Source organism: Propithecus coquereli, unplaced genomic scaffold, assembly GCF_000956105.1.
Source record: "Propithecus coquereli isolate 6110/MARCELLA unplaced genomic scaffold, Pcoq_1.0 Scaffold27, whole genome shotgun sequence".
NCBI classification, from domain to species: domain Eukaryota; kingdom Metazoa; phylum Chordata; class Mammalia; order Primates; family Indriidae; genus Propithecus; species Propithecus coquereli.
Genome location: NW_012148285.1, coordinates 14,441,974 through 14,456,093, shown reverse-complemented (window position 1 = coordinate 14,456,093; position 14,120 = coordinate 14,441,974). Strand labels below are relative to the sequence as shown.

General features: G+C 54.8%; 1 protein-coding gene across 2 annotated transcripts in view; it reads right to left on the bottom strand.

The window, feature by feature from the left end:
- Positions 1-14,120, bottom strand: part of ABCC6 (ATP-binding cassette, sub-family C (CFTR/MRP), member 6) — a 48,704-nt gene that overhangs the window by 20,456 nt on the left and 14,128 nt on the right. For both annotated transcript variants that reach the window (XM_012647686.1, XM_012647688.1), the window contains 9 exons: positions 13,036-13,213; positions 11,138-11,299; positions 8,245-8,337; positions 7,802-8,005; positions 5,857-6,003; positions 5,019-5,106; positions 2,434-2,509; positions 791-917; positions 407-583 (listed from right to left, as the gene is read on the bottom strand). In XM_012647686.1, the coding sequence (XP_012503140.1) occupies positions 407-583; positions 791-917; positions 2,434-2,509; positions 5,019-5,106; positions 5,857-6,003; positions 7,802-8,005; positions 8,245-8,337; positions 11,138-11,299; positions 13,036-13,213 (1,252 nt within the window). The remainder of the gene's footprint in view (positions 1-406; positions 584-790; positions 918-2,433; positions 2,510-5,018; positions 5,107-5,856; positions 6,004-7,801; positions 8,006-8,244; positions 8,338-11,137; positions 11,300-13,035; positions 13,214-14,120) is intronic.

Genomic DNA, 14,120 nt, shown 5'->3' with positions numbered 1-14,120 from the left:
CCCCTACCCAATCCATAGCTCCAGGTGCATATATCCTGTTCATTGGACATCTTTGCCCAGACCCTTTGGTGAGGCTCAGAGAGGGAGAGCAATTTGACCACCGTTACCCAGCAAGGCAGGGCAGAGCAGGGCAGGAGTCCAGGTCTTCTCACTCTCAGTGGTCAGAGAGCCCCTCCCCACCAACCCCTGCCACGATGCTCTGCTTCCCCATTTGTCTCTGTTTTCAATGACTTAGTATTTATTTATTGATCACCTACTATGCATCTGACCCTGAGCTGGGCCCTTCTTCTCCCCAGCTTCCTTGACTCCACCCCCCCATGTCACCCTCATACTGCCCGTGGGTCAGGAAGCAAACGGCCCCCAGCTGCAATGCCTCCCTGTCCCCAGAAGGCCCCGAGCCTCTCACCTGCTCCCCGATCGAGGTGTGGACTCCCGCGGGGAAGCTGTCCACGTCTGGCCACAGGGCACAGGCCTCCAGCACTCGCTCCAGCCACGTGGGGTCTAGCTCCTGCCCGAAGCACACGTTCTCCACCACAGAGGTGTTCTGGACCCAGGCCTCCTGGGGCACGTAAGCCACGGGACCCTAAAACAAACTCACTCTGGCCATAGGACGACAACGGGGACAGAGGCAGGAGCGATTCTGAGAAGCAGGGGAGCTGGGCTCTTGGTGGTGGGCGGGAGGCGGAGAGAGTGATGGAAGTGAGCTTGGCTGGCAGGAACGGGGAGGCTGCAGGGAAGAGGGACTTTTGGGATTGGGGACTTCCCAGCAGACAGGTGGGGGTGGCCTCACCTTGATGCTCACGGACCCTTCCACCTTTGACAGCTCCCCGAGGAGGGCAGAGAGCAGGGAGGACTTCCCTGCCCCCACGGGACCAACGACCGCCAGCAGACAGCCCTGGGGCACGGTGAGGTTTATCCTGGCAACCCAGGAGGGGAGACGTGTCCCTGGTTAGGGCCCAGCCCGCGTTTGTGCAGAAAGGGTGAGCCCCAGACGGAGCCAGGCGTTCCTGCTGCCGTCTGCTCTGGGAGGTCCCTTCCTCGTGGGGGCATTGCTTCCCTCTCCCAGCCCTTGTCTGGCTATTTGAGCAGTTTTCCTGCCCACATCTGTGTGCGTGCACATTGGCACTCTCACATGAGTATGCATACCCGCGTGTGCACACGTGTGCACGCATACAAAGTACATGCACATTGCAAACACACATACATGCATGCCCACTCGTGCGCACACACAGTTGATTGTGGCCTGAGGGTTTAACCTGGACAGCCTCCTGCCTCGGCGCTTGCAATAGGTTCCTCCCTGCCTTCCTGGCTTCTGCCCTCGCCTCAGCTCGTGTCCCCCAGCCCATCCTCCACCCAGTGGCAAGAGGGATCTGTTAAAACCCAAGTCGGATCACGAACTTCCCAGCTGAACCCCTCCAGCATCCCCACGTCGTTCAGGGTCAAAGCCAACGTCCAGCCTCCTGCTCGGTGCCTCGGACCTCCTCAGTGTTTCTTACACAACACGCCAGTGGTTCGCAACTGGGGATGATTTTTGTCCCTCAGGGGTCATTTAGCAAGGTCTAGAGATATTTTTGGTTGTCACAATTGGTAGGGGGTGCTTCTGGCATCTAGGGGGAAGAGACTAGGGGTCCTTCTAAACATTCTATACTGCATAGGGTGACTCCACAACAAAGAATTTCAGCCCAAAATATCAACAGTGTGGAGGTGGAGAAACCTGAATCTAGGCACGCTCCTGCCTCAGGACCTTTGCACTTGCCATTCCCACTGCCTAGAAAGCTCTTGTCCCGATAACTGCAAGGCCCATGCCTTTGATACAATCGCAGCTTGAGTGCCTCCCCTTGCCTCACCGGACAAACCATCTCGCTCTGTCCCCTTGCCCTTGTTTCCCATTTGGGCCCCACCCCTCATCAGAATATCACCCCAAGAAAGCAGGGCCTTTGTCTGTTTTCTTCACTTTAACCCGGTGCTGAGCACAGGGCCTGGCACGCAGTGAGTGCTCGATAAATCCTGTGAACAAGTGAATGGCGTTTGATACAAAGGCTGCCCAGGGTACGTTCTTTCACTTCTTGTGGAGTTTTGGGCCACAAAGCCCCAGCCACAGAGTTGGGGGCTGGAGGCGACAGTGATCTCGAGACTGACACAGGAGGCACAGAAGTGGGCACAGCTGATGGGGCCAGCGCAGGAGCAGAGTCGTGTCTCCCTCCCTGTCCCCACCACGGGGAGGCTCCGATGCCCTGTCCCCCAACCCACAGGAGCTCTCGCTTCCCCAGCACTCTCTCCACCAGGGCCAGTTCTGGCAACATCCCGGGCAGAGCCCCAGCCCAGCCCCCGCTCCAGCCCGGGCTGGAAGCCTGTGCCATCTCTCAGGCAGGAAGCCCCGGGCCCCTCCTCCCTGTGAACGGGAAGGCAGTCACCAGAAGGGTCATTCTGTACCTGTGGAGGCAGGGAGGCCCTTCCCGGGACCAGACGAAGGTGCCATCGCGTACCGTGATGCAGTCCTTCCCGGCAGCTGCAGGGCACAAGAGGCTGGTTACAGGAGACCCCCGCCTGGCTGGCCCCTTCACCTGTGAGACCCTCCCAGGCCCTGCCCCCCAGGGGTGGCAGGAAATCTCTCCCACTGAACAAACTGTCCTGCGACTCGTCGGCTGTGCGTGACCCTGCGGTGGTACCATTCTTTCCGTGTCCCCTTGACATATATACAATTCAGGGGGAAGCAAACCATGGCCCAGGGACCAGATCCTGCCTGCTGCCTACTTTAATAAATAAAGTTATATTGGAACATGGCCACACCCACGCATTTATATATTTGTGCTGCGGTGGCAGAGTTGGGCAGTTGTGACAGAGACTATGTGGCCCACAAGCCTAAAGTCTGTACAAGCTGGTCCTTCACTGAAAAAGTCAGTAGACTTCCGATATAACTTATCATCCAACCCAGGCCTGCAGAAAGTAAAGAGGGTGTTGTTCATCTCACTGGGACAACAGGAATAAATAGGCACATGTGGTCTCCTCGCCTCCCTGGGTCTCAGACTTCATCTGTACGATGAAGGAAGAATCGGATTCGTGGTTCTTGATCCTGAATGCATATCTGGAATCGCCCCGACAGATTTTCAAAGCTCTCCACAGCTGAGCCCAAATCAATGACATCGGAATCTCTCAGGGACGGGCCTGAGCAGCCGGTATACTTAAAAAGCTCCCCAGATAGTTCAAAGAGGGAGCTAGACAGCCACTGACACTCCGCAAGGTCTCCAGGGACGGTTGTCGGAAAATGCAGGGTGCCCAGTTAAATCTGGATTTCAGATAAATAATGAACGCTTTTTTAGTATAAGTATGCCCCCCAAAATATGGCATAGGACGTACTTACATGAAAAAATTATCCAGTTTATCTGAAATTTATCTGGGCATCCTGTATTTTCATTTGAGAATCTAGCTACCTTACTCTGGGGGCTCATCTTCTCTTAATATCCTGAGCTGTGGGGATTTTGCTTGTCCTTTGTTTCCCCATCTGTAAAATGGGTGGATCACAGAAGCTCCCACGTCATCGGGTTGTCATGAGGGTGAGACAAGCTCGTTACTATATAGAGCACTTCCCTACCCAGCTTTATCGAGCTACAACTAACAGAAATTACACATATTCAAGGTACACGACGTGGTATTTGACAAACGTGTACACTGAAATGACTACCACGATCAAGTGAATTAACATATCCTCTGCCACAATTAGTTACTACTTTGTGTGTCTGGGTGCGGTGAGGACCCCGAAAGCTACTCCACACGGAGCACTCTGAACCGTGCTGGCATGTGACACGGTGAGCTCAACATTCGCTGCTGTGTATGAATCTTTCTCTCATATACCTTTGGGGGCACGAGCAGGGACCTTGGGAGAGTGCGAGGCTCTGGCTCCAGGCAGGTGACCACGTGTGTCAAAGTTGTGGACAAAAGAACACCCAGGGGTCTCTGGCTGAGGATCACGTGGTCCTCCAGTGGCAATGATGGCTCGGTCGTCAGGGACCCCTGGCTGGTGATTAAGCAACTCCTGGAAGCCATGCGCTTCCTGTCCCTTGTGTGGTCCTCCAGAGGGTCCTGTCAGAGGTGGGACACCAGCCTGGAGGGCAGGAGTTACTTCCCAGGGCCATGCCGTTGGGAGTGATGATCTGGGATTTGAACCCAGAGCCTGGGTCTGAACCCCCGAATCACATTAGCTTCACTGAACAAAGCTGTGCACAGCTGAGAATGTGTCAGAGCTCTGAGTAGTCTCCAGAATACCAATTTTGGGTTACTTAAAGGCCCCTTTGCTAACTTCTGGGTTTTTCCCTAATCATAATTAGAATAATAACTAAAATGCACTGAAGACCAACTTTGCGTGGGGCCCTGTTCTAAGTGCTGCACTTAAACGAACTTATCTGACCCTCACAGCAACCCTATGCAATAGATGCTGTGATGTTTGTCGCGCCCATTTTGCAGATGGAAACACTGAGGCTCAGGGAGATCAACCACTTGCCAAGGTCACCCAACGAAACAGTACTGGGGCTGGGATTTGGACCTGGGCAGTCCACCACGCAGCTGTTTTCCAGGTAAACAGGTTGGCCAGATTCCTCATTAAAAGAAAGGAAGGAGGTCTTCACCCGGTGACGGGTCCCCTCCCCCTGCAGCAGTTAATGTCACTAGACCCACAGGCGTAGGGTGAGAAATGCAGGCAGCGGCGCGGGGAAGCCCAGCCAGCTTAAGCTTGGCAAGTCTCAGTACAAAGGTACGCGCGACTCTGATGTTATTTTTCTAGCTTGACAAAAACGTTGCCACGCTTATCACCCGAGACCTTCTGCAGGACGGCAAAGCCCTGGGCTGTCAGAGCGTTCAGTGCCGTATACCCAGAACGGCACACAGCAGGTGCTCAATGAGTGGTGGCTGAACCACCGGCAGAGAGGACAGCGGCATGATGCCTGTTTCCGAGTGACACGCAGATGGCGCGACCTGCACGTGCCAGCCCCGCGACCTCCCACCCCCCCCAACCCAGCACTCACAGCATCCAGAGGGACTCGGGTCCACGGCGCCAGGGTCCACTTCTTCCAGGCAGAGGAAGGCGGCCAGACGGTCAAAGGACACTCGGGCCTGGGGAAACCGCAGCCCAGGTCACCCGGCCAGAAGAGCTAGCCGAGGACCCAGGCTTCAGGAGTCGGGTGTCTCGAGACGCAAGGCACCGGCTTCCTGTCTACCAGGCTCCGCGCGTCTGCAAGGCGTCGGGACAAAGCTTTCTAGGTCAGGGGAATCGACGCACATCGAGGCGGCGACAGGAAGGCAGTGGTCATCTCCCGCCTCCCTGCGCCTCACAGCTGCGTTGGAACAACCTGCCGTTCTGCAACTGAGACCTGGGGAGGGGCGGCTGGTGGCTTTTCCAACAGCGTCATCAAGCGATTACACGGGACGATTTCAAACCTCGTCCCCCTGGGGGCGCCCTCTGCGCTCCGACCACAAACCCCTCTGGCTGAGGAAAGAGCGGCCGTTGAAGTGCGGGTGGCTCGGCTATGCGGCCACCGCTCGCCTGGGGCGCAACGTGAAAAGACTGTAGACAGTAAGGACAGACAGACAGACAGAATTGCTCTGCGCAGAAAAGGCAACGGGAACGGATTCTCGCACGTGGAGCTGCTGGACGGACGAACCTGCGTGTCCCGAGGGTGGTCGCCGAGGTCCCCACGCTGCCCCCGGACGAAGGCTGCCTCCTTCCTGACGTCTGCCCGCCGCACTCCCTGCCCCGCTTGCCCCTTCCAGTGCGCACCTGTCTCCCTGTCCGTCCTCCTCCTCCTCCTCTGGGGACCGACAAAGCGCCCCCCCAAGATGGCCCCGCCCTCCCGCCCGCCGCACCTGGACCACGGAGTGGATGGAGAAAGGCAGGAACGCCTGGGCCTTGTTGAGGATGTTGAGAACCGTGAGGGTCACAAAGGCTTTCTCTGTGTCCATGGCGTTCTCCTCGGCCACCAGAGTGTGCACGGCAAACACAACCAGTGCGACCTGGGGGACACACGGGGCGACCGTGAGAGGGCAGAGGGTGGCTAGGAGGGCCTGGCAAGCCGTGGCGCCTCCGGGTGCCGCATGGCCCACCCGCGGCGTCTACGTGGGCTCCCCTCCTGAGCCCCACTAAGCCCAGGCCCCTCCCGGGTCACGAGCCACAGGTTCCCTCCAAACACGCCAGCCTCAGTGGAGGGGGTGAGCATGCAGCCCCACGGCTCTGGGCCTTGCAAACTCTTGGTTCCACGCATCAGGGGACCTTGCAGCTCTTGGTCTTGGTAACATTTTTGTCCTTCTAGACACAGGTGGGACTTGTGACCTAGGATCCCTTGGAAGTTGCAGGTGGCAGCACTTGAGAGCTCCAGGCGTTGGTGGCATTTGTGGTTCTCAGTGTCACTAGGGGATGGCTCAGTTCCGGGTGTCGGTGGTGTTTTGGTTCTAGGTGTTACTTGATGATATAATAGTCACTCGGTATGAAGGTCACTCAGCGTGACAGGCACCGGTATGATGGTGACCCAGAGATCCTATCCGGGGAGTGAAGGAGCTCAGGAAATTTCACTCCAAAATACGACTCCTTGGTATAAAGAGCATTTGGAATTAAAGGCCCTTAGAGACCAACGGGCCCTTGGAAGGGGCTTTCTCTCTATCTGTGCAACCAGACAGACCCACCAAGAGAATGATCCTCTTTCCTTCCCTCCCTGTTATCTCGCTACATTGTAGGAAGGAAAATCAAGGATGCAACCAGCCCTGGCCCAAATTAAATGCCTGTCTCTCAAGGTTAATTTTAATTTGCAAAGAGAATCACTTACACGTCAGTTTCCCCATCCACTCATCCTCCCTAGCAACCATTTATTGTCCCTAAACAGCATGACCTAAACTGCTCACCTCCCCCTCCCCGCTAAAAGGAGGTATAGAAATATCCGGATCCCACTGGGATATCAGGTAATCACTCTGCGATTTTCCCCCCAGCTCACGGCAAATAAACCTCTTCCTCTTACTAATCTGCCTGCATCTCGAGTCGATCTTCCAGTGAACTTTCGGGGCACAGGGGAAGTTTCCCCTCGGCCCTCCTGGTCCCAAGCAATGGTGCTCGTGGTTCTGAGTGTCGGTGGTGTAGGTGACGTCCCCTGTGGTTCTAGATCCCCATGGAAATGGCCGCACCATCCCACGGTGGCACGTGATACCTGGAGCCCCCAGTGCTGTTGCCACCTGCAACTTCCCCGGGATCCTAGGACGCCAGTCCCCCCCGTGTCTGTCTACTGCACGTCTGCACGTCAGGCCAGCTTGTCACCGGCTGTGAACGTCTCATGAAGAGTTTAGATTTTATCCTGGAAGCCGTGGCGACTCATCGCAGATCGCAGGGGCATGGCTGAAGTCAAAGCTGTGCTGTGGTTAACCTGGCAGCGATCTTTGGAATAAATTAGAGGATGACAGGACAGGCACCACGTGCAGAGAAATGGCGGCTGCAGACACCGGCGGCCGGCGTCGGGGACGCGCAGACGATTTGGGATTCTATGTCTGCAGCTCCCTGCACCTGTAACCTCCTCTCCGCGTTGGTAGAAGCAGCAGTTCCAGATGCCTGGAACTCTGAGAGGATGACAGGCCTTCCCACCACGGCCACCTTCGGGGGAAGGATCTGAGTGGTGGGCGCACGCAGCAGACAGCACAGCATCCGAGAGAACAGGTGCAGGACAGGGACGTTTTGAGGGACGGGGCGGTGGGATCTGGGGCTCCCCCTACTGCACCCCCCCCCCAGCTCGCTCCCTGGTCATGCTCTGCACGGAGCCCAGAGTGACATCACCAGAAACGTGGACACTTGGAAGGACACCAGAGACACGGAGAAGAGGAGGCCAGAGGTCTTCAAAGCACGCAGCTCCCGGGCCCGGACGCGCAGGACTCTCTCCAGGAAGGCCTCCTCCCAGCCGTGGGACTTGACGGTCCTCGCGCTCCTGAGGATGGAGCCGGTGAGCCGGGCCCGCGAGTCCTTCTGCCTCATTTGCTCTTCCTGGGACACGGGAGGGAGGAAAAGGGGCCAAGACAGGGACAGTCTGGACTTCTCCCCTGCAACCCCTTCAGCAAGTCCTGCTGATTCTCTCGCCAAGCCGTGTCCCCCACCTGCCTGCTTCCCGGCACCTCTGCCCCTCAGCCCTGCTCCGGCCACTGTCACCGGACTGTCACATGAACCCCTCCATTTGCTCCCTCCCTTCTTCCTGCCTGGCCCGTCCCTTCCTCCAAAGGCCAAACCTGATGGTGGTTCCTCTTCTTGGTGATGAAGAAGTTCAGAGGGAGGAGGCTCAGGAAGACAGCGATGGCAGTGAGGGCGGAGGGGCCCAGGAGCTGGGGACAGAGGGGACAGGACGTCTGAGACCCCCAGCAACCCAGCTGCAGACCAGCTGTAGGGATCTGGCCAGACTTGGGTCCTAAGACAGGGGATGTCAGGGACTCTGATAAGAGTGGCCACCTGGCCATGGGGGCCGGAACTCAGGAGAATGTGGTCTGTAGGAGACACCTGCTGAGACGGGGCCCCTACATTAGGGAGGGAAAGGACCCCCTCCCACGACGGGGAGGGGGCGTCATGCTCAAGACGGGTCATGCATGTAGAAAGCTGGGGCAAGGGGGTGTTCCTGGCCCCGATGGTGAAGTCGAGACCTCTGCGATCAGGACCTGGGTTCGAATCCTGGCTCTGACGCTTGCTAGTGTGGCCCCGGGCAAGTCGCTCACCTTCCCTAGGCTGCAGTTTCTTCCTTGTCTGTAAAACGGGAATAGAGTCGTTCCCGCCGCCTGTTACGATTAATTATCGTCCTCGTCTTCATTTCACCCCTCAGGAGGATTGTCAGACTTAGCAAACAGTGATATAGGAAACCCCGTTAAATTTGAATTTCAGAGGAGGAGTGAATACGTTTTTGGTATAAGTATGGCCCACGCAACATTTGGGACGTGCTTACACTAAGAAATTATTCGGTTGACCTGAAATTCATATTTAACTGGGCAACCTGTGTTTTGTCTGCCCCCCACCCCCCCCCGCCCGGCTTTGCGACTTTGGGATAGCTAAGTTCCTTCTGTGGTTTCTGTATCTAGAAACTGTGGAGGTGGGGGTAGAACGAATGATTTTTAAGTTGCTGTGATTTCCTGAGATTCCTTCAGAAGTCTTGTGGACCCATTCTCTAGACAAGCCCCGCCCCATCTCCAGTCTACGGGCCTCAGTTTCCCCTCAGCCCTTAGGAACACTATTTTCCAGTTTATTTATGTAGCAATGGTGCCACCCAGTGGCTCATCGGAGAAGTGCCCAGAAGACAAACACAAGCCCACTGCAAAGGTCGGAAAAAACACTCAAAGAAATGGGAACAGAAGGTTCAACTCTCTCTGGCAAAAAAATGGTATGATATCATCGATGGTAGAAACACCAATGCCCACCCCACCTTAACCAGGATTTCATGATGATGTCAGGGACTGTCTGCCAAGAGGCAGGAAAAGTACACAGGGAAAGTGACGTGGTGTATTATCTGCAGATGTCTCGCCGGTCTTGTCTGATTTTTACGAACGTGGGGCATGGATCTGCTTCCTCATCTGCCCCGGATTTTCCTGAGTGTCCTTCCTATCTTCCTTTCTTTACTCCTAATAATGACAGCTAACGTTTACGTACTGCCCAAACAAACACTGTTTGAATGTCTTACATGTACCTGCTTAGCACCTACTGTATGTATGACAAGGCCCTGGAATGCAAGGTAAAGGCATCAGAAAAGGTCCTGGCCCCATGTCCTTGCAAAAATCACGCTATGCACGTGCATGAGAGGGTACATGGGAGTATTTAGCACTCACTCACAACTCTGTGAACTGTGGCATATGAATCCCTCCACCTGTTTTGTGCGGCCCACAGGCTATACCAGAATTTTTAAAGATTTTCACATTTTTACATAGCTAAAAAAAAATGAAAGAAGAATAATATCCCATGACATGTGAAAATGATTTGAAGTTCAAATTGCAAGGTCCATAAATAAAGTTATTTTTTTTTGGAGATAGAGTCTTGCTCCGTTGGCCAGGCTAGAGTGCAGGGGTGTCATCATAGCTCACAGCAACCTCAAACTCCTGGGCTCAAGCCATCCTCCTGCCTCAGCCTCTCGAGTAGCTGGGACTACAGATGTGCACTACCACGCCTGACTACTTTTTGTATTTTTTGTAGAGATGGGGGTCTCACTCTTGCTCAGGCTGGTCTCGAACTCCTGACCTCAAGCAATCCTCCCACCTCAGATTTCCAGAGTGCTGGGATTATAGACTTGAGCCACCATAAATAAAGTTTTATTGGAAGACCACTATGCCTATTTGATTAGCGTTGTCTGTGGCTACTTTGGCACTCCAAGGGCAGAGGTGAATAGCTGTGACAGAGACCATATGGTCCCCAACATCTAAAACATCTCCTATCCGAACTTTTACGGAAACTACCTACCTACCTGCAGAGCGCAGCTGCGTACCAGACACCGTTCTAAGTGCTTCGAGTGTGCCAGCTCCTTTAAGACCGCACCGCCTCTAGCGCAGGGGTCTCCTGCTGTCACGGTCCTCATTTTGCAGAGGAGGACACGCTACACAGCGCGAATTCCTCGTTCAAGGTTCTACAACTAGGAGGTGGTAAGAAGCAGGAATTGAACCTGGGCAGTGCCGACACAGTCTGCAATTTTAATAAAAAAAAGAAAATCCTGTACTACAAAGTTAAGTGAAGGAAGTCAGAAAAAGTCTTGTTTTTTGTGTTTTTGTTTCTGTCTGATGGCTACCTTATGCTTGTTGAACACTCAGTAGCAATTTTTTCCCCTGAAATTTTTTCCTTCTGTTTTGTTGTTGGTGGTGGTGGTGGTGCCCCAGTGTCACTGGTAACTTCAAAACATGATTTATCTGCCTCCTGGGCGCCCTGATAACACGTGGGGGAAGTATCAATGTCATCGTCGTTTTACAGAGTGGCAAACTGAGGCCCAGAGAGGGGTGAGCTTCTTGCCCAAGGTCAGGTGAAGGCCACCGTCCTCTAAGACATTTCTGACGGTCCCAGCCCACGGTGTGCAGATGGAGACAGGATTGGGGGAGGGGAGGGGAGGAAGAGGAGGCAGAGGACGTATCTCAAATCCTGTCCTCCTCCGCCCTCCCAGCGCACCTGCCAGAGGTAGACGAAGCAGACCATGATCCAGATGACAGGCAGCCACAGCCCGTTGAGGTAGACGATGCTCTCGGTCACCCGCTGCACGTCCACGGACACCAGGTTGACCACGTCGCCCACTGCGCTGGCCTTCCTGGAACCGCTGGACAGAGCCAAGATCTAGGCAGGGTGGGAGGAAGGAGACCCAAAGTGGAGGCATGGACAGCAAGGGGGCCGTCCTCAGAGCCTCAGTTTACTCATCTGTGCAATGGGTTACTAAAATCTCCTAAGCCAACCTCTCAGGCTGTTGTGAGAATCCAAGGAATTGACGAAAGTGAAAAATACTCTGAAATTCCTAAAGCGCTGGAACGGTAATGAGAACACCAGATTAGCAATAATGGCAGTCACTTGCTGAGTGCTAACTACGTCCCGTGCTCACCACAACCATACGAAGCAGGCACTACCGTACCTCATTCAATCTAAAAAGTTATGGATAAAACACTATGTTTGTATCGCTAAGGAAAATATCATTCCCAATTAAGATATGTAAGAGATATGTTGATTTCAGAAGTATTAAAACATGGAAAAAAAAAAGTGAGACCAGAATCAATGAAATGCACAGTGACTAATCCCATTTTACAGCTAAGGAAACTGAGGCACAGAGAAGTTGAACAACTTGCCCAAGGTCAGAGGGCTTGTAAGCGCCTACAATAGGAACGGAACCCAGGATGACTAAGGCCTGATGAGGACATTTCATGTGCTCTCTGACGCCAACCTGCTTCTCTGGTGGCCTCAAATCTGCCCTAACCCTGGGGTCCCAGTGGACCCCTTCCAGCCTGTTGAATGCTAAGTTCTACATGGAGTCCTCTCTCTGCTGAGTGTGTGAGGGAGTGAAGGACTGAGCCAGGAGTGACTGGCTCACTTAGCAAATCTTTAAAGGGCACCCACTGTGTGCCTCGCACTGAGCTGGGTGCTGAGAACGCAGCCGTGAGCAATGGGGATGGGGGTTTGCACTTGAGGGACTGGAGTCTGAGGTGGGGAACACAGCTCGATACAAACACGTATAATTTATTCTTTAACGGCAGTTACGAGCGCCGTGAAGGAGCAGCCCAGACGGTAGAGAGGAGGACCCTGACCTCGCCAGGAGATCAAAGGCGGCCTCCCTCGGGAGGTCAGTGGGCAGAGCAATGCCGTCGTCGGGAGGTCTTCCTCGTAGGCTCAAGGAAACATCTGGCCTCTCGAGACCGGATAGGGCACACCCAGCTCTGGCGTGCTCGGGTGACACGAGCCTGAAACACAGCGCTCTGGCAGCGCGGCGCCAGGAGCCTCCCTAAAGGCCATCTGGGAGCTGTTCCCTTCGTCCCCTCCTCTCCAAGGCGAGCGCTCAGGCATGACCACGCTACACTATCTCGTAGCAGCAGTCTACGGCTTAGTGTCCACGCTCCCGAAGGGACCGAAGGTCACTGCACTGCAGGTCAGGGGTCATTTTTACCACAAGCAGTGTTGCCTGGCAACACACCTTTATCCAGTCTCCACGCAGCAGAGGGTTAACCCTTTACCCTCATGAGGGTAATTAGATGAGGGGGGTGGGAAGGGTGTTCGGTCGGTGGAAACAAGGGCAGAAGCCCTGAGGTGGGAGGGGGCCTGGAGTGTTTGAGGAACTGCAAGGAGACCTGTGTGGCTGGAAGAGGCTGAGCACACGAGGAGGAAGGTGTGTGTGATGTGATCAGGCTGGAGAGGTTCCAGGGTCAAATCACACAAGGCCTTACAGGAGTAACTAAGGAGGTGAGAATGCAGTGTGAGCGACTCTGAGTAAGCAAGAACCTAGTGCACACCCGGCCACTGATAACATCACTCCCAGCCCCGTGACGCCCCCCCCTTGGCTGGGAAGGCCCAGCCGCCCCCCAGGGGCTCACCTTTCTGTACAGCAGGCCGGTGATGGCCGTCCGCAGCCGCATCTGCAGCAGCTTCAGCCTGTACATGTGCTGCTGCTCGAACAGCGTCTGCAGGCAGGCCGAGAGGAACATCAGCGCCGCGAGGAGGTAGCCCTTCCAGGCCGGGGGCTCAGGATCGCCAATGAACTCCAGAAAAAGGCTGTGGGGAGGGAACAAGAAGGGACAGCCGGTGAGAGGAGGTGCCCCAGTGCCGCCTTTGCCCCGTCAGGTGTGGAGGATCAGTCGGTGTGGCTGACTTTTTTGCAAAAATGGCCACAGTCATTTTCCCCTGTGTCCACGCTCCCTTTTATTGTAACTCCGAAGCTCCTCCGATCAAGAGGTGGAGCTTTTGTCCCCACCTGTCGAGGGCTGAATTGTGTCCCCACAAAATCCACATGTTGAAGCCCTCAACCCTCCATGTTGCAGAATGGGACTATACTCAGAGATTGGGCCTTCATGTGGGTGATTAAGTTAAAACGAGGGCCTAGAGTGGGCCCGAATCCAGTCTGGCTGGTGTCCTTGTAAAAGGAGGGAATCTGGACACACACGGTGACACCAGGGGCACACACAGGGCAAAGACCGTCTGAGGACACAGTGAGGAGGACGACATCTCCAAGCCAGTGAGGGAAGTTTCAGAAGAAACCAACTTGCAGACACCTGATCTTAAACTTCCAGCCTCCAGAACGGTGAGACAACACATCTCTGTTGCTTAAGCCACCCAGTCTGTGGTGCTTGGTCAGGGCACCCGGCAGACTCTAAATACACCACCCCTTGAATCTGGACTGGACACACAACTGGCTTTGGCCAACAGAACAGAGCAGAGGTAAAAGTGTGCCAGCTCTGAGCCTAGGCCTCCAGAGAATATGCAGAATTTGTTCTATTCTTATAATCCTCCCAAGTGGCCACATGAACAGCCTGAACTAGTCTTTTGGAGGAGAGGAGACGAGCCCATCCTCCACAAGAGGAGCAGAGATGAGCCATCCCAGCCAACCCAGCCAAGGAAAGAAGAACCGCCCAGCTGAGCCCAGCCCAAATTGCTGACCCACATTACCATGAGCTAAATAAAT